A 23,919-nucleotide genomic window follows, 5' to 3' on the forward strand; every position below is an offset into this window, starting at 1 on the left:
ACCACGATGTGTAGCGATATGAGTTAACGTATTTAGCATTACATATTATATGATTGAAAAGAATATTGATCCAACAGAACTCGAGAGGATGGTCCACATTTCTCCATCTAATGTTTAGCTTAATGTTAAAATATGCAATATAATGAATGAACAATCACAGATTTAACTAAAATTGTAATTTTATGTTGATTTCTAAGTATTTTAATATTTTTCAACTTCCCCAAAATACAATCATGGTACAGCTCCCTTACAAAGAATGCATTTTATTATCTTCAATGGATTGCATACACTACCACAAACCCTTAATTTTTACTAAAATATTTCAAATGAAGGTTTTACACACTTAAAAAGTCTTTAAATTTCCACCCTCCCTGCCACAAAAGGAGTGCTTCAGTAAAAGATATAAATGTGTGCTAAAATCTAAAGACATTGCTTATATACTATACATGAGCACAGGTGCTAATTTACTTTTTCCAATCATATATAGAAAATATGGCAGGGTTGTAAGATCACAGGTTTAACAGAAATCATAATTTCATACTTATTTCCAAAAGCAGCACAAATAGACTCTTTCCCCACATTATGAAAAATATACAATTTTATCACTTTACAGTCATGCTCTTTGTTTGAAAAACAAAATCAGTACTTTTTTCTCTATTCCAGTTTCTAAAAAGGTAAAAGGTCACTTTAAAACATTGTTTGTTTTTAATTGCTATCTTTTGGGTAAACATTTGCCTTTTAAACAAGATTATAGTGTTTTACCAAAAAGGGCAAAGTGCACCTGAATTTTATCCAATTTCAGTATGTTTTTTCCCCAGGAAAAGCAACCAATTGCTTAAAAATAGAGCAATAGGAAGGGGAAGAATCAAACAACAGGAATTTTATTTTGAAGTTGATATAGACTGAATAAAAAACTTTATGAAGCAGGTAGTTAATGAACATTAATAAATGGGGTGGAAAAATGAATATTACTACAGCATTGTATTTCAGCCTACATTTCCTTCTACATCATAATTCAGAGTGCATTTTTTTCCTTTTAAAATTACTCAGCTCTATAAAACAGCCTTCTCTAAGACAGTTGTTTTCCCTGGGAATAGATCTGGAAGATGTGCAGTAGGTTAGGAAGTTATAGTGTAAAATAAACCATTGTCCAAGGAAAACAATTTTAGCTTATTTCAAGCTAAATATAAAATAGCAATTAAAAAATACACACAGCACTGCATCTGTAGTGTACAATTTGTAATTTGCATATATTTGGAAGTACTTTGCATTGTCATCTACAAAAATTTCACTTAATACTATCGTGGAGTTACAATTCTAGAGGACTTTGCAATTTATTCATCTTATTTGTATGGGTTTGGTTCCACAAACATGTAATTGTCACTTTAATATATTTACTAAATACTGAATAATTTTTCATTTTATTTTGGCATGTTGAGTCACTCTATGCTTCACCTTGGTTTTGATTTCCCTGTTGTGTTCAAAGCATCTGAACGTGCTTTTGAAATACATTAAAATTCAGATTTTTTTCTTCAGCTTTTAGGTTCCCCAGTTGATTGGCATAAGTCCACTAAAATAACAGATTGAGCTGTTATGCCTGTAATATACTCAAGTACACGAAGCCACTAATCATTGTTATTATAATTAGTCTTATGGTCAACCAGATGTTTAGACTGGATCTGGCATGTTACCAACCTATTGAGTATTATTTATTATTATTTCCTCATGTGGATTGTACCTGCACCTCATAGTCATATTGGAAGCCGTTCAAGAAATGTACAACGGCAATAGGAACAGAATAAAAAACTCCAGCATCTAAGAGAATGTCTACTATCCTTTTCACCTTACATCATTCCTCTATGGAACTCAAAAGCAGCATACTGTATATGAAGTTCCCAAGACAGACTCCCAGGCAGGCACCAATCACATATGCATTCAGACCAGATCTCGATTTTGGCATAGTATAATATGAATTATGAACCCAACTATTGAGATATATAAATCATGATTTATTGCTTCACGTGTGTGAAGCCAGTTTATTCAATAAGCAAATATAACTTTTGTTTCAGAACATGAATTTTCCTCTTGACTTAAAAATACTTTGTTGTTTTAGAGGCCTTTTGCAACCATCATTAACCTGACTCCACAAACAGATCAATCAAACCAATATAAATCTTAAAATACTGGAATGAACTCTATATCTCAAAGGATATAGAACAGAAGAGAGACTGATAGCCAACTAAATAATAGCACTTATAACTTTTGTTCACTTATAATAAGCTTTTTTCATGAAATGCATGAAAAATCCTTCTTATAACTTAACAAAATGCCAACAGTTGTCAGCAAAGTGTTCCAATAATAAAATTACCAGATTGGTTGTACATGATGCATACACTCAATTTGATTTCTGACAGACTTATTTTTGCAAAAAAAACATGCTCCATCAGCAGCAGTGGGAACACTTGAATGGCCACTATAGGGAATATTTTTTTTCAAATGTTAGAAATTCAGCTGTTTTTAGTTCAGCTAAATCAAAATATAGGATGTTTTGCACATTTAATGTCCTAACTTCAATTAGTTATACATGGAAAATGAAAAATATGTGAGGGTTGGTGTCTAATGTATGAATTCCTTAAAATGAATTAACTACAGTAACTTACCGAATGCCCTTGGTAGGAAAAAGAACCTAGAGCAGATAAATTTTATACATTAACTTTGTTTATCAGTGTTTTCTGCAGCAATGAGCTTAGAGCAAGGAACTGTGTATATAAGCATGTAGTAGGCACATGCATGGGACCACAACTAGGACATAGGACCACCCTTGTTCCCAAGCATTTGACCACTTTATTCCATTGCATTTTAGCAGACAAATAATAATTTGTATGCTGTAAACCAAGCTATTGGTTATTTGGACCACTCCTGATCTTCTGAAATCTTCTTTTAGTAGCCTACCCAGATTCTCTGATAATATTCACATTAATTATAGATCGTTGAAAACTTCAGTTGTTCAGATTGTAAGTTTGTATTATAAATTACTTAAGGAACAGGGAGGTTTTCACTGATACCTTTTCCTATAATGAGACAAAATAAGAAAGAGGAGGTTCACTATTTGCTCCTTAGAGTACTGAATGGTTGAGATCACAAAAAACTCTCAAAGTGGCTGGTATAGGTATAGTATGGACTTGCAAAACCAAAAAGGCAGGCTGTAATGAGAAGGAATAAACTTGGATAGGAGGAAGATGCACAACCAAAATAATGCTCAGATGAAATAAATGTGAATCTGGGCAGAATCTGTAATTTGAAAAGTCACCTCAAACAGGAGCCTTCCTAGTTCTCATGAAGATAAAGGAGGGAAGAGGAAAATCTATTCAGCCTTGCAAGACTTGGTTACTGTAACCTTATAATACAATTAGTATTAGCATTTAAAGTTCTGGTTTCCTAGTCTTATCTACCTTGAAGGGTTGACACAGGCAGAAAGAGATCAAGAAGAAAAGAATATAGTCTTTCTGAAAGAAGGTACTTGAGAGAGATCCTGAAACTTGAGTAGTGGACTAGGTGAGTTCTTAATAAAAAATATTCCAAATAAAGAGCATTCACTAAAAATACATCCAAGTAAATGAACAATAATCAAAGAACTATGAAACCAGATTGCCAAAGGTGAAGTTGTAGCATATTCAAATTTCACATTTCTGCACAAGCAGCATTTAATTTACAGATTTCTTCTTGTCAAATGATGTTACACAACTGGGATCCAGTGGCCAGTTAGGTGTTGCATTATACGGTTTTAGGAAATTTACAATTGGAGAAGATTGATTTGGTTGATTAGCAACAGCAGCAGCAGCAGCAGCAATTCTCACGACAATCACTTCCTGATGTAACTTAACTGATTCTTATTCTATATCTTTTCCAAATACTGTAACTAGTTCTGTATTCTCCCACTTATTTCTAAGATACCAGATCAATATTATTTTAATAAGGGACCATGATTTTTTAAATTTAATATATTAAAAAGACAAGGCTAAAAGAGACATTGCAGGAACTGTTTACGTGTTATATTTTTCTAATGTGGAGTTAAGGTCAAAATAAGCAAAATCACAGCTGGAATGGGACAACTTGCCACAGTCAATTCACCGTGGCCACCTCATCACAGCCAACTCACCATGGGACAACTCGTCACAGGGCAATTTATCAATTCAAATTAATCATTTAAAATAAATTAAAAAATGTTTTAATTTTTGTTGTTCAGATTTCATTTTGTCCCTCCTTTTGCATCCTTTCTTTAATGATTCTATTCTACCATTTCTTTGATATTAATGTAACTCTTGTCCTGCAGTGAGTTGGCCACAGCGAACTGTCCTTTCTCATATATACTGGAGGTTAATGCAAAGGAATGAAGGACTTGTACATCTTTAGCAACAATGTGAAGATTTGCAGAGCACTTGTTCAGTCAAGTGCTGCACTGCCTACTGCCTTCTCAGAGAGTATCTTATCTAAGAACAGACCAAAATTTGTAATTGGTATTGACAAGGCTTATGTGCTTCTAGTAATTGGGTAGAAAAATTGTCAATGCCAGGTATAGATTTTGGCCAGCTCTTAAATCAAACACTCCTCTCTTTTTCCTCTTCACTGCTCATTTACTTAGTATTTCTGTGGAGCCTATCTGCATCCTTTCCCAGAAAGAAAGGAAGGATGAAATATGCAGAGATGCTCATTTCTTTCTACTCTTCCTCCAGTGAGGGATAAGCAGGCAGAAGCAGCAAAGAAGCGGCGAGAACATTAAGGTGTAGGACAAATGATGCTGAGCAAATGGCTCAGGTCTGAGATCTGCTATTACTACAGTATCACCCAAAGTAAAGACTGGTGACCCACCAAGTTAAAGACAGCCTAACAATTATACATTATGGTTTGTCAGATTTTTGACAATCAAGAATGTGTTGCTAGAATATTCAAAGCATAGCCTGATAAAAGTTGTTTGCACCTCAGATTTGTCCTTCAAAAATAAAATCTAACCCTACAAATCTCTGAGAAAACTTCTCTCAACAGACTTGAACAATGACTAATTTAGGTCCTGGTGAATTCCTTGGTATTTTCTAAAATCATACAACAGAGAAGTCTTTCTCAGACAAGTGCCCTACATTTGCAACTCAAATAATTTCTAGTCAGCATGCCGGGATTGGTAGAAGTTGCCGCCAAATTGGGGAAGACTGCTTTGGGCAGCCACTACTGCCATGCAATTCCATGAGTAGGCTAAAATAAGGCAGTGGAACTGCTCAGAGTTCTTTTCTGATATTCTACCTAGAAATCATTGGGAGTCAAGTATGTATATATGACCATACAGGAAAGTGGGGATTTCATTACAATACAAATGACAGAGATTGGCCACGAGAGGGTAGTCATTAACCCATGTATCATTATTCTGGATCAGGACAGCCCGCAAGCTAGGCCTTTAGCTGCCTTATTTACACTATGGACACAGTTAAAGGAAATGGGAGGAAAAGATAATGCTGGCAGCCAGAAGCAAGGAAGTTCCATTGCCTCAGATTCTTTTCACTTCCAGTCTTGCAGCTTGAGGTGCTTATAAAGGACCCTTGAACTGGTTTCCTGAAAGATGTTGCCTGATTGATGGTTTGGAGCTTGCTGCATCACCTAGTTTTCGCCAGACAACCTACGAACAAGAAAAAAAAAAACAAAGTACAATTTGTAAACAGGAATCAAGTTTTCCAAAAAACAGAACTGCCGGCAAGCCTGCAGCTGTTGAGTTCTGGTCATACCTTGTTGTTACACTAGGAGGCATTCAGGTCCTAACATAATTTTAGTCTTCAGGGTTTTTTTTTTAAATAGTAATTTTATTGAACATTACAATTAAAAAAGAACTAATACTGTACAAATTAAAAAAATAAAAAGTAAAAATAGAAAGTGCAGAAAAGAAAAAAAATTAGTAAAGAGAAAAAATATATATATAAAAATGACTTCTCCCTTCATAACAACTATAAACAATTTTCAGTGTAATTTAATCTCGGTTAAAAACAATAAATTATTTTCCCATATCTCATCTCTTATCTATAAACCTTTAAGGCCTTGTTGTTCAATCCTAGTCAGCAAAATTCACCAAAGATTACCAGAGATAACATATCTACCTTAACCTTGATCAAATAAAACAACTTCATATTCATTTATTTTACTTTAATAATCTTGATTTATTTTATACTCCTTCCTTTTAGTTTAACAACAGTATTCTCCCATGAGAACAATTCTTATAGTTTCAAAATCTTCAGTCCTTCATTTTGTCCATTGAAGTTGATCCAACTCTTTAGTTTTAAGTGCTGATCTTGTTAAAATGTCCTAGCATTAGATGTTTCTCAGTAAATTAGGGACTAAATTAGGCAAATTTGATCTGACACTACATCAGTAAATTAACCTAAATTGAATTTAGTGTTAGGACAGCTTCTAGCAAAATTGCAAAAATAATATTCCATGTCAATTATTAATACCAAAAAATTGGTGGCAAAACATTACATGTATCTCTGATATTTTAGTTCTCTTGCATTATAAATCCCTGAACGGTTAAAAGAAAGAAGAGCAGTTTTAGGGCTGACTCCAGGGCTTTGTGGTGGTAGTTTGAAAAACCTGTGTAGCAATTCCTCCCCAGGAGAAAGTTTTGATTCTGGACAGGAAAAACATGATCATTTGGGAGGCTGCATTACTATTAACTGTCCTGACCAGGCAGCAGCTTCCAACTATTTTTTTATTATGCAGAGTACTACTGTCAAGGTCTCCTTCAAGTTGGAAGGCTCAGGAGAACAAATGTCTGTATAAATGCCATTCTTGGGAACTGGGAAGCAATCAAGCACTGAGGCTTACTCATCCAAAATAGGTGCAGGACAAATTTGACCTTCTAAGCAACCATCCAATGCAACAATGTGTTGCAAATCCTGACTCTTCAAGAAGTAACCCCCCTTAACTTTTGTTGGTTCCTTGAAAGGCAAAAGTGGTAAGGGCTTTAACTGAGCCTCATCTGCATCAGGGTATGCCAATGCAACAGCCAGCAACCGCCTGTTCAGTTAGGAAACATTCCACTCTCAGCACCAAGCTTTCATGTCTCTGGATCCCATTGCTATCTGAAACTCCCAATCAGGCTTGGCTGACTACCTTTCTGTGATGCACTAACTTTTGGACTGCTCTTGGGCTACATTTAACATGCACTGCCTTGAACTGTCACAGATAAAACTTTCCTATTTAGCATTACTAGTGTGTGCAAGCATTTGCATATTCCAGGGCTCTGCCTGCCAAAGCCTGTAAACATTTGCAAACTTGAAAGTAAAACAGTTCACAATCCAACTCCAAGCATGTGTTCAACCTGAAACAGGGCAAGTACAGCATCATCAAAAGCTTTGGAGGTCCTCCCAGAAGCTAGTAGTTAGGAAACCATTTCCATGGCATGCATGCATGATTATTTTTGTGCTCCTCCCTTAAATTTTGCATTTGGATTATCTTATTTGGGTGTTTGTACAGTATCTTCATAAACCAGCAGTTGTCCTGAAACATAGGTTGGGAACCATGTGGCTCAAAGCTCACATATGGGAATTTTAAACATCCCTAGGCTCCAGACATACCTGGCTAGACAATATTCCTATGCTCTCTAAATCAATTCCAAAAGAACAATAAACAAGGAAATGCCAGCAGCATTCCTGCCAAGTAGTTTGTCATTACGACTTTCAAATAACATACTTATTTTAAAGAAATTGAGCAAAGGAAACTTGTTAAGGTGTGGCACATTCCATCCATTTGAAATGATAGTTTTGGTGGTTGTGTAAGTAAAGTATTCTGCAGTTCTTCATATCTTTAAGGGATTAAATACAGTACTTGCAAGAGCTAATACAGTGCACTGGTCTTGAAAACTACATTGGTTTAACGGAGGGCTCCCAAAGAACTTTGGGGGGACTGTCTTTGAATATATTTTGCTCTTTGAGGCAAGGAATAAACAGCATTTTTTACACAGCATATGTAAAGAAAAGCATGGTTTTGTGTGCATTGTTTTAGCTCGTGGCTCTTTGCCATGACACTGTCATTCTACAAAGTTACAGTATTTACATCCTACAAGTATTATTCATTTCCCTATCAACAGTGTCTTGTTTTCTTTAATTCCAGTAGAACAAGACGGTTCTCAAGAATAATGGTTTCTATGGGTGATCACCAGCATTGTGTGCTTACGCCATTTGAATTTTCTGAAAAGCACACTCACAATACAGTAGATAACGAGAATGGGTACAATCAAAATAACTTATACATTAAATCTTACCCAGACTTCCTCAGGGTTGGACACAATGGGACTCATTTCCAAATCAAGAGTCACAGTACTGAGCAGATTGTACAATCCTATGAACTTCACCTAGGAACAAGTTGCATTTGGGGGGGGCTAGGTCTGAAATTATACCCATCACTTAAAAAAAGGTGTGTTCGTATTTTAAAACACACTCCTTTGCCCTTTTCTTAATAGAAAAAGACCCACTTTTACATTTTACAAGCAAAATTTTATCCCATAGAACAGGAGTCTTCAAACTTGGCCCTTTTATGATTTGTGGATTTCAGCTCCCAGAATTCCTCAGCCAGGCACGCTAGCTGAGGAATTCTGGGAGTTGAAGTCCACAAGTCATAAAAGGGCCAAGTTTGAAAACCCCTACCATAGAAGTACTCCTTGGAATACAACCACAATAGAGACCAGAAAATTTATTGTTAAGCTACACAGTCATTAAGTGAGGCAAATGTTACTGACCAGCTTTTTTGCCATTTGGTCATTAAACAAGACATGCAACTGGCAACTTGCTACCTTCTTTGCCGACTTCCCCATTGACCTGCCAGCTGGGAAAGTTGTAAAGGGCGATCACACAACCACAGTGCACTAAACCATCATAATGCACAACAGTTTCTAAGTGCCCAAATCATGATCATGAGACCACAAGGAGGCTGCGATGGTTGAAAGTGTGAAGACCGGTTATAAGTCGCTCTTTTCAGCACTGTTATAACTTTGAATGGTTGCTAAACAAATGATTGTAAGTTGAAGACTACTTGTAAAACACCCACATACCCTCATCCACTCTGGATGGGAACACTGAGGTATGCACCCTTTCAGTAAAAGTGTCAAACCTATGCATGTCTCCTTGTATAGACAGTCTAAAATAAGCAGGGTATGAGTGGATTCTCTCTACATATATACACACTGCATTTAGGTTCATCTATACACCCTTCTTCCTCTGGCTCCAAAATGGGCTATTTACCATTTTCAAATGCCATTTCTTCACAAGGGAGCCTTCATCTTAAGGCCACTCTGCTGTTGAAGCAGTTGAAAGCTAGGAATGGGGTACTTATCATTGCAAAAGAGAAGAAAACCACCTCTGTTCTAACATTCCATGTTGCTTGGAGAAGAGGCCACAAGTCTCCTGCATCCATGGCTGCTGCTGTTCTGGCTGTTAAAGAAAACAGCTTTGCCTGGCAACCAAAATGTACCTGTCTTCCTGACTTTGGCAGGAATCTCTACCCCCATCATTGTAAGGGACAGCTACCTTGCCAGCAGTGGTGGGATTCAGCTGGTTCGCACCACTTCAGCAGAACCGGTAGCTAATTTTTTGTTGCCCAGGCCCAGAATGGACTTCCAGAGGCGGCATCCACACAGAGAACTGGTTGTTCACATATTTGAATCCCACCACTCCTTGCCAGTCTTGATTCTGAGGTACAGCAATTTCCCAAAGGATGGGCCTTCCTCCTGTCTCAAGAATGGGAGGAAGGTACATTGCAGAAATGTGGGGAAAGTCCAAAGAGACAAGGAGCTGGCCTGTTGTCTTTTCTCTTCATCCCCGGTTTTACAGAGTGAGATGTGTGATATAGGCTCTCCCAAACATTAATTAGAATAGCCAAGCAAAGCACCCATCCATATCCACATTCACACCAACACCACAATGTCTACTGATGCTACCTATTTGGGTGCTAGAAACAAAGCAGAAGCACAGGAAAAATGACAAAACAGTATGGGCAAACATTGGATGAATCAGGGCTTGTCCCATTTTGAAACTGTCACCCAGTCTACATGGGTGTAAGCCATTACTTTTACAGAAAGTAATGAAAAGTGGAGACTGTGCACTCCACCCGCAAAGAATACAACAGAAGACTTTTTCTCTGCTTCAAAGTGTATTCTCTCAGAATTTGTTACAGTACCCGTTTACTGGTACTTTGTGTGATTAGTATCATGGTCTTGTTTCATAGTTTTTATTTAGTACCTTAACACGTTTTTTGGAGATGGAGACAGATGGTTTGGACAGAGTCGTACAAGAGCAGGGCAAAATAAGCATTGATGTTTCTTCCTCCATGTCTTTAAATTCTCTTCTTTTCTTATGCTACGGATTTTTACTCTCTTTCTACTGTACTCTCTTTCATCTTTCACCTTTTTCTGATTATTTGTTTATGCTTCCTTACTCCGAGGCTGTTTTCAGTCAGTTTTTGATTGGGAGGGAGAGGTCTGATTCTCGGCCCCTAGTTTTCCACAGGTATAGGTGCTTTCTCAGCTCCTGTTTAATATCTACATGAAATTGCTGGATGAGATCATCCATCACCATGGAGTGAGATATCATCAGTATACTAATGATAGTTGTACATTTTTGTTAAGAGTTGCTGCAACTGCCCTTAACTGCTGCAACAAATCAAGATTTGAGCATGTATCACTTCTTTTATAAGAGCTGCTTTGGTTACTTATCTGTTTCCAGATGCAATTCAAAATACTGGGCTATCACCTTTAAAGCCCTACATTGCTTGGCCCCCAGTTATCTGAAGGACTGCCTCTCCCCAGTTGCCCAGCCCACTAGAGCAGCAAGGCAAGGTGGGCTGAGAGTCTCATCTGTTAGGGAGGTACATTTTGTAGGATGAGTAAAAAGACCTTCTCTGTGATGGCCCCCTCCTTTTGGAACATCTTTCCCTCAGAGAGAAGATTGGCCTCCACCTTTTTCTGGAAGACCCTGAAAATGTGTTTTTTGCAGGGACTCCTTGATTAGATATACCTAGGACTTCATTGTCACTTGCTTTGTAACCTGTTTTTTCTTCAGATTGTGAAGACAACAATTAAATAAATTTGCACAGACAGAACAGATCCTACAAGATATTGAACAACATCAACACCACAAGTAGAAGTGAATAGCTAACACATGAAAGACTGTGAAAATGGATTCATTACATTGCACATTTCACGAACAATTGCTTTCTCCTTTTCACTCAGGTCTTCTTCATAGTTTTCTTGTATCTGCCTGTCCAAATTCTCATGGACTTCAAGGACCTACAGACAAGCACAATGGAGATGAAATTATAAAATATGTCACATTGTGAGTCATTACAGCCTAAACAGAGCAAAATCTCAGAACATACACAGAGATAGAGAGAGAAAGAAAGCGAAGGGGTAAAGACTGAAAAGATTACAATGCTCCAATAAAATATTATGAAAGTCTTTCATCCACATGCCATGTAGTTCTAAATTAATGATTGGCAAGGTAGGAGATCCAGGAAAGTATGTAATTGATATTTATCATTAGATAAACATGTACACATCAAGCACATTTTACTGCATTCTACTGATACAGTTAAGACATTAGGTACCTCCCAACACTGAAAAAAACAATACAACACACAAGATTTCAAGATGTGCTGATAATGAATTAGGGAGACCAGTGGTTTAACTCAGTTCCTATATTGCTCCTGCTGAAAATTATTTAAAATGAATAAAGTTCTTCATTGCTATATAAAGATTTGGAAAATACTAAGTGTGGGGCCCATTCATGGAAAAGCTAAGACTTGGTAGTAAAACCCATACATTCATTACATTCTTTCCTCAGGAAACATTTGTGAACCTAGGAGAGTTGCCATCAGTCAGTACAGCACAGCCTTCTTCAACTGACAACTCATTTGTATTGGGATCAGAATATCCACAATTTTCAGCTAGCTTCAAGACATCTGGAAAGAAGTTTGGAAAAGACCAATGTAGATATAGTTCTAAGCTTGGGAGAAAAAAGGAGTTTTCTATGTTTTCACACTCAAATCATTTTCTCAGAGAGGATTTTAATCACTTTTGAATTGAAACTTTTACAAGTTTGATGATAACCTCATACTCTTTGATTGGCTTAGATACTAACTATACTGCCTTGAAGGAAAGGAGAGATATAATATTCATCAATTTCCCCTGAAGTCTGATTATTCCTTAAGTTCCCATAGTAATAGATACAAGCAGGATTGCATGAGAAGGATGTCCAGTGAAAGAAAACCTGTCACGTGCTTGTTCTTGCCAGCGGAAACAAGCTGGGTGCTACACTTAAGGAGCATGTTTCTATGATTTTTGTTATACCAATCCTATTACTGTATTATAAGCCCATTCAATAGAGTTTTAAAATTAATTTTATTGAAGAATTTTACAAAATAGTAATAATTATACAAATTTGAGAAAAAGAGAAAAGAGTAAAGAAAAATATGTGTAAAGAAGAGGAAAAGGAAAAAGAAACGTCTTCTGATCTTATTTATAGCAGTTACAAATACATTTATCATCTATTTTTCATCTTGAGGGTTACATCATCATTCCCTTTATGCCATATTTACCCTTTCTAATCATCAAATCCATAAATCATTTTTTTCCATTTTCAATAAAAAAAGCCATAAAGGGTTCCCAGTCAAACATACTTAGGATTACAAGCAACCATTTCTGCAAATTCTGTCATTTTCCCTAACCATGCCTCTCTTGTAGGTATTTCCATATTTGTGCATATTGTCCATAACTCACAACCAAAAAAATCTTCTTTCAGCTGAATGTTAATCTTTATAATTCTTTATATCACTATATGCATTTGGACCTAGAACCTTTTAGCTTTTTTTACAAACCCACCATGTGTGATAAAATGACCCTTCATATCTTTCACATTTCCAACATAAATTTGAAGTGTTTTTATAAATACTTGATAATTTTTCTCGTGCCATGCACCAACAATACATCATTTTGTAAAAGTTCTCTTTTAAGTTATAACATAAAGTAAAAATCAGTCCTTTCTGCTATATCTTCTTCTATTGGTCTATATATATATATAAAATATAACTGAACTTCTTGGCTCATTTTATCATGTATTCTTTAAATTCTTCCATTTCAAATTTCAATAAAATTTATACATTTTAGCAACCACATGTTCATCGTTTGTACATACTGCAGTCTCAAATTCCATCTTGTATAATTCAGCTCCAGTTGTCTTTTTGTCTAAGTTAAAAGTTTTCTATTAAACACCTATTTACCAGATGTTGAAGACAAATAGTAAGGTACAGTATAGTTTTTCCTTGTGTTCTGCTTATGAATGTCTCATTTAATCAATCACTATTAGAAAAAGCATGGCAGGCTAGGAGGCCATTTAGTATGATTTTGTAAATGATAGTAGCAGTAACATGTGTATTCAAGAAAAGGCTACTTTACTAATCTTCCTATGCCCTGAGGTATAGTATCCCAGGATGTTCTGAAAATATGAATTTCTACTTCTTAATACTTGTACTTACTTTAATACTTATGTTCTATTTGTTTCTCTCTCTTGTGGATTTTATTTTAGGAGGTGCCCACCTGAGAGAGTGGCTATATAAATAACTAAATGCCCACACAAATAATAAAGATATGGAAAAGAAATGTGCTAAAGTAAAATGATACAAAGCAAAAAAAAAAAAAAGTCCCCTTGGTCTTCTCTGGCTCAGAGAATGATGGAAGATAAAACTCTTATGTCCAGCAGGTTCACAGTCCTGTCCTAAGACCCAGGCTCTGCTAAGGGTCCATTTCTGAGAAAATTCCCATTTTGTTATTCTAACCCACGGGTGTCAAACTCGTCACGTGATGTGTCGCGACGTATCGCAACTCTTTTTGCATTGCCAGGAATGGGGTGGGCGCGGCTTTGGTATGATGAAACCGGCCCATGGGCCGGCAGTTTGACACCCCTGTTCTAACCTGTCGTGGTAAATATATTGCTTATATTTACTTATCAATGATCAGAAACATTTCTCTAGAAAAAATTAGTTCACAGAATCACCCACTCTTTCTTCCAGGTGACTGGCCTTGGAATATGTCTTAAAGATGAATACTGTAACATATATTGGAAGTAGAAAGTAGAGAACCTCCTACAAGACAATGGAAAACGTGCTGTTGCTTTCGAAAAAGTCAAAGACCTAAAAATGTTATATATACAGAGGCAAACTAGACTTTCTTGCCATGACAAGTATCTTCCACAATAGCACTACATCATCTTGTATAATCAGACCAGGAGAGGATGCTACAGATTCCTTTTCTTTGGGATATTAGACGGGTAGGAAATCAGAGCCAGGAATTTTTGTTGGTAACACCTACTAGTTATCATCTGACATTTGGATAGTTCCCCATTCACATGTTTGACTGAAGATCATGCTCCTCTGGTGAACATTTGGAGTTTAAAGAGCTCTTTTAAAAACATTTTTAGTTTTGTCATTGAATTGATCATAGGATACTTTGTTTTTATAATTTTATGTGAGTACCCCAGAATTTATTGGATTGGGGCAAGATATAAATTCTATGATAAATACATACATTCTGGTTGCAAAACCTAGTATGATTTTTCTTGGATTTCAAAATGGGGATAACATTGTAATCAATTTTGATTCAAATCCACATAACGAAGTGTGTAAAATATACTTTCCAAAATTACATGTCATTTCTCCATGATATAACTGCACGTTGATTGCTTAGAATTAGACTAGTACTGTATTTCCTTTTTCCTGCTTATTTTTTAAATCCTCAATTACAAAATTGGGTCATTCGCTTACTTAGTGTAACCTACTTTAAAACTGTATAACTCACTAACTTAACTGACATTAAGATCGTTGTTTGCATGACTTAAACTAATTCAATCTGTTGCTTTCCTTTTTTAATGAGGCAGGATACAAGGAAAACAAGAGGGATTTATTGACAAATAAAACTAGGTCTTTAATGAAAAGAAAATAATTAATTGTTGATCCATGTGGGTGCAGACTGTGCCACTAACTCATTTGGCCTCCATATGTCTTCCATATACTCAGCTGTGTGGATAGTCAAAGCTCAGAGTCAGAAATGGCACACTGGCAACCGACTACTGACTGCTCTCAGAGAATGAATGAACCAAGCAAATTGAGATGGTTTAATTAACAGCAGCTGGTTATCCAATTTGAGAAAGTCTGCCAAGTTTTATTACCTGCTCAAAAGTCTTTCGTTATATCTCATTTGTTAGAAATACAAAGCTCTGTAATAGCACTTTTGCTTCTTTTGCTGTCATATCCTATTGCACAATACTGCCATTATTTATAATACGAATGACAGAACATTTCGGGGTCAAACTTTAAAGAGATGGAATACTGTTAGATTTCCCCACTCTACATTTCAGCAGTTTCTTCCACTCTGATGTCCTTCAGGTTCCAACAAGAGGACACTAAGTGGCAAAAATCAGGCAAAGGATATCAGTGTCTTTTGAAGAAACTATCCTTTTGTGCCAGAAAATACGGCTTATTCATTCACAAATATATATACATACCTTCATAGCATGTACCACTGCTTCAGGTTTCTGGCTTAGAGGAATATACCCAACTGCAGGAGAAGCAGCAAAATCAGGAGTCATGCGAAAGGGTCCCTGTAAAAATATCAGAAAAAGTAAATCCTTTTAATATATAGTTTGTAATCCCTACTTCAGATTCTTTTGTAGTAACAACTTATATCCCTAACAAATCAAGAAAATCAGTGTGGTTTGTTGCTGTTTTGGATAAAACTCCTGAAAATACTGTGGACAGCCAAGAAAACAAACAAAGGGATCATCAAACAAGTCAACACAATGTCCTCACTCAAGACACAAATGATCAGGTTCAATTATATTAAATATTATACTTCAGTCACATTGTGTAAAGGCCCAGCTCTGACCATCACCATTAGCCACCATTTTACACTTCCCGCTGCTTTGACCTTGGATGATATTTCCACTATAATTGATTCCCATGATTGCTAATGCTATGGTTTCAAATGCTGTTTTTTTCTGGAATGTGAAGGTATTGTTCCCCAAGTTCATGTATAATGAACTGTGGCTTTTTCTCATAATCACAAACAGGAGATGAATGGTGTTTCTGAATTACTCCAAAATGTGATGTGATACTAAGCCCAGGGCTATATTAATTTACATGTCCAAGTGTCTGACTACTATTGGTTTCCCTAAAGCCAGGAAAGAGTTTCTGCTTTGAGGTTATCACTAACTTAAATCTAAAAATCAATGAAAAAAACAAGAGAAAATAGCAAACGCTTTTAAAACTAAAAATAATGATTTATTTCTTTGGGAACCCAAAGGCCTGGCAATTTTTTAACAAAGTAATTTCTCACTGATGGTATTCACCAATTAAGGATTTGCAAAGTTTCAGATTTGATTATAAAAATTGTTTTTGACATGTATGGGAACACAAATGAAAACATCCACTGGCAACTCATTAAAGAGCAGCTGCACAACCCTAGAAACAGTCACAGCCATCTTAATATATAGTACTGATAATGTTTCAAGTACAACTGCACCAGTTTTAATTTAGAGAAGTGTTTCTTAACCTTGGCAAATTTAAGATGTCTGGACTTCCCCAGCATGGGGAATCCTAAAGTTGACAAGATGGACAACTGATTTAAAGAATCCCTTCACTAACATCTTGATTTGGAACAAAATATTGTGATTCAATGACAGCAAACGAAAACTATTTATGTCACTACATTGCTTAAAAGTTTAAAAGTATTGCAGTGGCATAAAGTATGGCTAGATGTGTGAAATTCTAGAGCAGTGTTTCTCAACTTTAGTAACTTTAAGATGTCTGGACTTCAATACTCAGAACACCCATGCTGGCTCTAGAATTCTGGGAGACAAAATACACATATTTTAAAGTTGCCAAGGTTGAGAAACACCGCTTCAGAGTAACATTATGGGGTATGACACAATGAGAGGACGCATACACTTAATAGTGGTGTAATGAATTATAAACAAATCTCATTGCAGATCTATTTGCATAATTTAGACATCAAACCAATGTATCCATCATCTTAATCCCAGTTTTTTTAATAAGTTTATTTTATATATATGGGATTTCACAACTGGGCATGAAGATTCTTTTGCAATAGTACTTTATAATAACTCCTAACAATACCGCAGTTCTAAATACAGAATATCTGTATTCCTTGCAAGAGTGATATTTTTTCCAACTTATGAAAGCCAATGGGATTTTTTTTGCCCCATCTTAACATGGTTATGACATTAATAGTAGCTTGTAGATGACTTAAACCATTTTTCCTCACCATCTTCCCATGTATGCACACATGCACATGTGTACATATACACACACAACAAAATCCTTGCCTCTTATACTGTGATTAAAAAATGTGTTTGTGCCAAATGTAAACTAAACTCTAACCAAGGTTAAGCTAAAGGCTGAAACTAGATCTAGAATATGTTAACGGCTAATTAAGGTTAGTCAGAGCAGATGGGTAGACACCATGAAATTTCTGAGTACTTTCTTTAGCCATTTCGATTACATGAGAAGAAAACAAGAACCACCTGCGAAGTCATCCTTAAGAAAACCTATGCTAGCGTTCTTTTGTAAATGCTTGCTGACATATTGCTTGACAATCTATTACCCAATATAGTCATTATTGCTTGACAATCTATTACCCAATATAGTCATTAAATATATTGATCTATAGCTTCTCTTCTTTTCTCCACTGAACTTTGGAATTTTTTGCACCTCCAGACTTCTAGAGTTTTGGGGTTTTTTGAAGATTATACTCAGTGGTTCTGAAATCTTTATACCAGCTGCTTCACGCTTCTAGAATTTGACAGTCCTGTAGTCTTGAATTCGATTATGGTCTTATTAGATTTTGATCAGTCCTGAGCTGCATTCTGACCTGCTTTCATCCATCAAGTTAGGAATAATGTTTCTAACAATCAAGAACTATCTTTATATATGGCATATTGTGAAATCTAAGCAGACAGAGGAACAAATACTACACTTTTACAATTGATTAAAAATATGTGCAGATGAGGACAATCTTCTCCACAATGTGGAGAACATACTGTTAACTAATTCATCCAGTTGTTGGTTCTCACTTAGTTACCTATCTGAATTCATCTAGTATATGATCATCTATTTTGAAGGTCACACAGGAATCCTCTAGGTATACTTCAAATAAAAAATTGCTCCTTCCTTCCTTCCTTCCTTCCTTCCTTCCTTCCTTCCTTCCTTCCTTCCTTTTTTTCTTTTTTTCTTTTAGAAGTCAAACTATAACTGTGTATAAAAACTATCAGGAAATTTCAAACAATTTAGGGTCTACATTTATTGTACAACTTTAATTGATATTTCCCCTTTGTCCTTCCTGCTACCCTTTCCCCCCTTCTGCATCAGTTTCTATGGAAACAAACAGCAAGATAATGCATAAATGCATCTAGTGATATCATATGAAAAATCAGTCTGAATGGTGACATGGGAAATGCATGCTATGTAATGGCAATTTGACAGGTTCAGTCACCTGTTAAACTCAGCACATACTATAGTTTTCAAAACACTCTATTTTCCAAAAATACTCTGTCAGCCATTGTCCTGCCATGCCTTATACAATATTAAATATTCATGTGAGACTACTGGATCAAATGTTAAAATGTAAACTTCTAAAAATGTCTCTATCAGTTCTTTAATAATAATATTTCAAATGTATATGCATATTTATATTTTTTTGGGCAATGCTATATAAATGGTTTCTCATTACCTTCTCTCAGTATGTTTTTTAAACTTTCCAATCTAGCCCCTAACCCCTAAATTCCTAGGTAATTCCACTATTCAGGGACTAACTACAGTTGATCGTGCTTAGATTTTGAGTTAATCAAAGCTGACTAAGGTCTACATAACTATCTGCTAAGACATCTTCTGTTTATATAGTGTATTTTAATAATAGTTTTACTGTTTTTTATTTAATTAATCAATATTTAGTGGATTGTAAGTTATCTTGGGGAAATTTTCCGGTTCCGAAAGTTAGAATACAATTTAACAAATAAAATAGGTAAATAAACAAAATGATTTCTCCATGCTTTAAAATTTTGGGCCCCAGATTTGAGATCATTTGAATTCTAAAATTTCTAGAATCAAAAGCACTGGAGGGTAATGGCATTTTTACACTGGAACTTTTTGCCACGATGTTCTTGTCAAAAATGGGTTTGTTTTGGTTTTATTGGAAATTAGTAGAACCCATTTTGTGCTATAGTACCACTGAGCAGGATTACCTAGAAACTCACTTTTTAGTACTGCAGCAATTGTGTGGGCTTTGAAGGGTTGTTTTTTTCCCTGCTGTAGATGATTATGCAGTAAATAAAATTATAAAATACAGTTACATGGTTGCAGACTGCTTTCAGGTCTATTTAAATATAGAAAATGTTCTATTCCTTCAAGGAATTAAAAAAAAACATTCAAGAGGCAGAAAAAGAAAAATCAACATTTAAGGTGATAATTCAAAATTTTCACATTCATGCCTGACTCACATTGCACATCAGGGGAGACAGCCCAGGCCCTATCATAAACTACATTGTGGTAGCAGCTCTTCCAAGCAAGCATCTATTTAACTTAAATTGCAGGATGATTCATTCAGAAATGTGCCGAGAAGTCACACCATTCAATTTTAACATGCTGTCATCATCACTTGCTGAGAAGTACGCTGGTGAGAACATGTTAAAAGGGGGGGGGGGGGAGAGAGAAACGAAAAAGAAAAGCTACCTTTCAAATCTGAGCCCTTCAGTATTTTTGGAGCAAAAAAGTATTACCCATTATAGAGGGAGGGCACTGAACTGTGAATGACAACATATAAAACAAAATCCAAACAATAAAACAAGAGATCCTTCTTTCTTTTCCTGCATGGATTTAGATTTGTGCTGAACTGTAACAATTCCTCACTTATTTGGAAATATGAAGGAGTTTTCAACACAGGAATTTTCCTTATATTTCTAAGAAATTACTTACAATTAATTAATCACAAATTTCAGGAAATTTAAGAAATTATAGGAAGACCATTTTTTATGATAAAAAATGGCTGAGTGCACATTTCTCTTCAGTTAATTTTCTATGTGGTCTGAGATGGGGAAATATTAATACAAGAGTTCATGTAGCTGTAACTCAGGGTCCCACAATGCAATAGTTTCTTCCTACTGATCCAGATCTATTGTTTTGTTCAAGAGAAAGATATTCTCAAGACAGGTGTAAAGTAAGGTGAGAAATACTGAAAAGTCCTAAACCAAAATGAGCCTACCTCTTCCGGTTTCAGATTCCTACACAGAGTTTGGGACCTTTTGATTTTCTTTTTTAACACTGATCACAAGTGGCCTTTTCCTAAACCAGCTTGAAAAATGAAAATATACAGCATGAAATATTAGGGTTTGAGAAGTTAACATACAGAATTACAGAACTTTTTTGTTTGAGTGTTTATGTGTAAGAATTGATGGTATAGTTTAGATATGGAAGGACTGAACTCAAATCTCTACTTGATTTGAATTTTAGTCTCTGCTATCTAGAGATAATCTAGGAATAGGGAGAAATTGCACTGTAATGGAGATGGGAAACCCTGGTTATGTTAGTTTGAATGTCTTGGTCCCAAATCCTTTGGCCAAAGTTTATCAAGGCCATGTATAGCCTTGATATCGCCAAAATAGAAAAGCCGCCGTATATCCAATCATGATTGATTTGTCTCCTTAGGAAGGAGATAAACCTCCCTAACTAGAGCAGGTAGACCAAGGAAGTACTGCAGATAATTTGTTTCAACCAGAACCTATCAGGACAAGCTCCAAAGAAATGCAGCCAAATAAGGGCATTAAGTAAAAGTAACATTTGGTGAGCCTTGTTTAATGACCACTCCTTCAGCAACCTTTCAAACTTACAACAGGTGTTGAATAAGTGGTAGTTACAACTGGTCCTGGGAATTCCAGGCGCTGCAGTATCCCCCTTCCCAATGATTGTGATCTGGTTCTTGGCACCTGGCTCATGATTACAATGCTGCAGTGGGCCATGGTCACATGATCACAATGTCTGGCTTTCCACAAGCAAAGTCAATGGGAAATATGGCAGGAAGTTGGATCATATGAGATCCTTGCTTAACAACCCATGCAGTTGTTGCTTAAAAATGACAATCGGGACTGCCAATCATTGCACTTTACAACCGCATTGGTTAGTAATGGCAATTCCTGTCCCAATTACCAGAGTAAATCAAGGACTACCTGCATAGCTTTTAGCAGTTTTGATTGAATGACTTGAAGTGTTTTTGAAGATGTACAATTAAACACCGTATAGCATTACAGCTAGAATTTTAGCACTAAATAATTTAACTGCTGTTTGGACAGAGATGCTACAATGTTGGACTGTATATTTAACAATCTCTAGGGATGTTTTTAAAGTCTTATTTTAAGATCACTCATTTGCTGGTGCAATGGATGGAAGTTTGAAAGTAATCCCTTAAGTATTTAGTGGTTTTAACCTAGTGAAAAAGTCTCCCACTGATCTTCCAAATAACTGGCAACATAAGCACTTTCTCGGGAATACTAAAACCTTTGTTTTAGTATTCTCTAGAGCCAGTTTAGACATAAAAGCAAGCTGGGTGACCTTGGATCAGTCACTCACTCTCTGCTCTCTAGGAAGGAGGCAAAACCAAACCATCTTCAAAATCTTGCCAAGAAAACTGCAGGGACTTGTTTATGCAGTTGCCAGGATCAACACTGACTCAAAGGAACACATGTGCACAAACAAAATCTCTAGAGAAGTAAGATGATAGAGGGTTAAATAATCCATGTGTACTCAGATGAGTTATAGACAGAATACCTAAATCATCCATAAATAAAAATGGAGATGGGATAGTGGATAAGAGAATTCTGGTTTAGCAAAAAAATTCAATGTTATCACTGATATAAACACTGAAAAGAAATGGGGCAAGAAAAGTTCCTTGTTTAATGTCTTTTTGGTGTTCAGTTGAATTTCTTTTGTGATTAGTCTTCAGTTGTGTAGTAACATCTGGTGCAAGGTTGTTATAATTAAAAGAGACAGCATTCAATCAATGCAACAGCTAATTTCTTCCAGAGTCTGTCACATGGAAGTGAATCAAACTCTGCCCTTTAATTTATAAAAGCAACATACAGTTTTTGATTAACTGGAGTATGTCTTGGCTAGGTGATGTTAATTTATGCTTTGGTCCATTGTTGAATGTTGAAATCTGAATGCTGCCTGTTCAGGGATCAAACTGTTCTCTGATAGTATCCAATTCAATAGTCTCTATTATAAAATATAGTATATAGTTAGCTGATTATGAATAAAATACTAGTTGGTCAATAATCAGTTGAGTCACACTTGGTTAAGTGTGGGAAAGAAAGAAAAGGAATAAAAGGATTAAAAGTCTTAAATTTCTTAGTCTACCACAAGGATAAGTGGTAGATTATATACAAGAGAATAACTTGGATAAGAAGGAAAGAAACTTAAACAATTTCCCAAAATTAATGAGGTGGGAACCACTGTTCAATTGCAATCAAGAAGAAAACTCTTGTGCTTTGACTTGTACAAATTTATTCTGGGATGCAAAAATAGTTTTGATTTTTTTTGGTATGATCACAAAGTCTAGGAAACCTGTTCTGGGTTTGGAATGAAAATTTAGACTCTTAAGAAGATAACATTACTCAATTAATTCTAGGTTCTATAATAGGGTTGGCATAATATTCACCAGTAATTCTTTTCCTTAGTCTCCCTCCCCCAGTCTCTTCTCCCACACAGACACAGAGACACACAGACACACACACACAGACACACACACACACACACACACACACACAGAGAGAGAGAGAGAGAGAGAGAGAGCAAGAATTTCTCTTTCTGATGAAGGATAATAGAGCACTAATTATAACACAGTAATTTTTTGTTTTAAATTAATGAATACTGTCAGTGTAACAAATGCTATTTTTACTAATTTTGGTCCAATGAAGCTTTAAATCTAGTCTAATCTTACTCGGTTAAGAGTGTACCAAATTATCAGTTTGTTAGTATTCGATTTAGCCAGCAAGCTGCCTATTTACTAAGAGAACATTTGATTCAAAATAGCTGTGACATTTCATTAGTGGACATCCACTATTCACTTAGACTGCAGGCATCCAATTTAAAGCAAAACTAGCCTGGTTGCTTCAGCCTCTGTCTTTCATATTTAAAGAACCGTGTTGTCCTAGATCACATGGAGGAGGATTTACAAAATTGAAAATACTGAATACTCTGCCATAGGGCATAAACTAGGAAACACACATCCTTGCAGAGAAGGGAGAGAATAACAGGACTGAATAACAGATTTTATCTGAATAAAAAAAAATTCTCTGTATTTTACTGTGTTCCTCTGAAATATTTAGTCATATATAGGGAACTATATATAGTCTTTTAATCAACAGCATTAACAAGAAAATGGAAAGAAAGAAAAGGCCATTTTCCTCTTCACACCGAGAAAGGCTTTATTCCAGATGCTATTCTCTCACTGAATATTCAATTTGCTTCAGATACATCTACTAAACAGGTGCACACGAATTAACATTTGGGGTTGTTTAGAAGCCAAACCAATCTACCTATCTGCCTAGCCCAGCCACTATCTTGTCTTGTCAGACACAACATATCATTAGCATCATGACAGTATTTCATAAAATCTACTCAACCCAACCAAAAGAACTTACACACCCTTTTTATGGAGTAAAGAACAAATAAAAAGGTTCATTTAAAAATGGGCGTGTACACACACACACACACACACACAGAGAGAGAGAGAGAGAGAGAGAGAGAGAGAGAGAGAGAGAGAGAGAGAGAGAG

General features: G+C 35.9%; 1 protein-coding gene across 1 annotated transcript in view; it reads right to left on the reverse strand.

Moving 5' to 3' along the window:
* Window positions 1-5,041: 5,041 nt before the first annotated feature.
* Window positions 5,042-23,919, reverse strand: part of LOC107291258 (coiled-coil domain-containing protein 85C-like) — a 44,817-nt gene continuing 25,939 nt past the window's right edge. The window contains exons 4-6 of the mRNA XM_015820247.1: window positions 15,585-15,680; window positions 11,219-11,317; window positions 5,042-5,665 (exon numbers count right to left, since the gene is read on the reverse strand). Coding sequence (XP_015675733.1) covers window positions 5,576-5,665; window positions 11,219-11,317; window positions 15,585-15,680 — 285 coding nt within the window. The 3' untranslated portion in view covers window positions 5,042-5,575. The remainder of the gene's footprint in view (window positions 5,666-11,218; window positions 11,318-15,584; window positions 15,681-23,919) is intronic.

Source organism: Protobothrops mucrosquamatus, unplaced genomic scaffold (assembly GCF_001527695.2).
Source record: "Protobothrops mucrosquamatus isolate PMUCROS unplaced genomic scaffold, P.Mucros_1.0 scaffold_154, whole genome shotgun sequence".
Lineage (NCBI taxonomy): Eukaryota > Metazoa > Chordata > Lepidosauria > Squamata > Viperidae > Protobothrops > Protobothrops mucrosquamatus.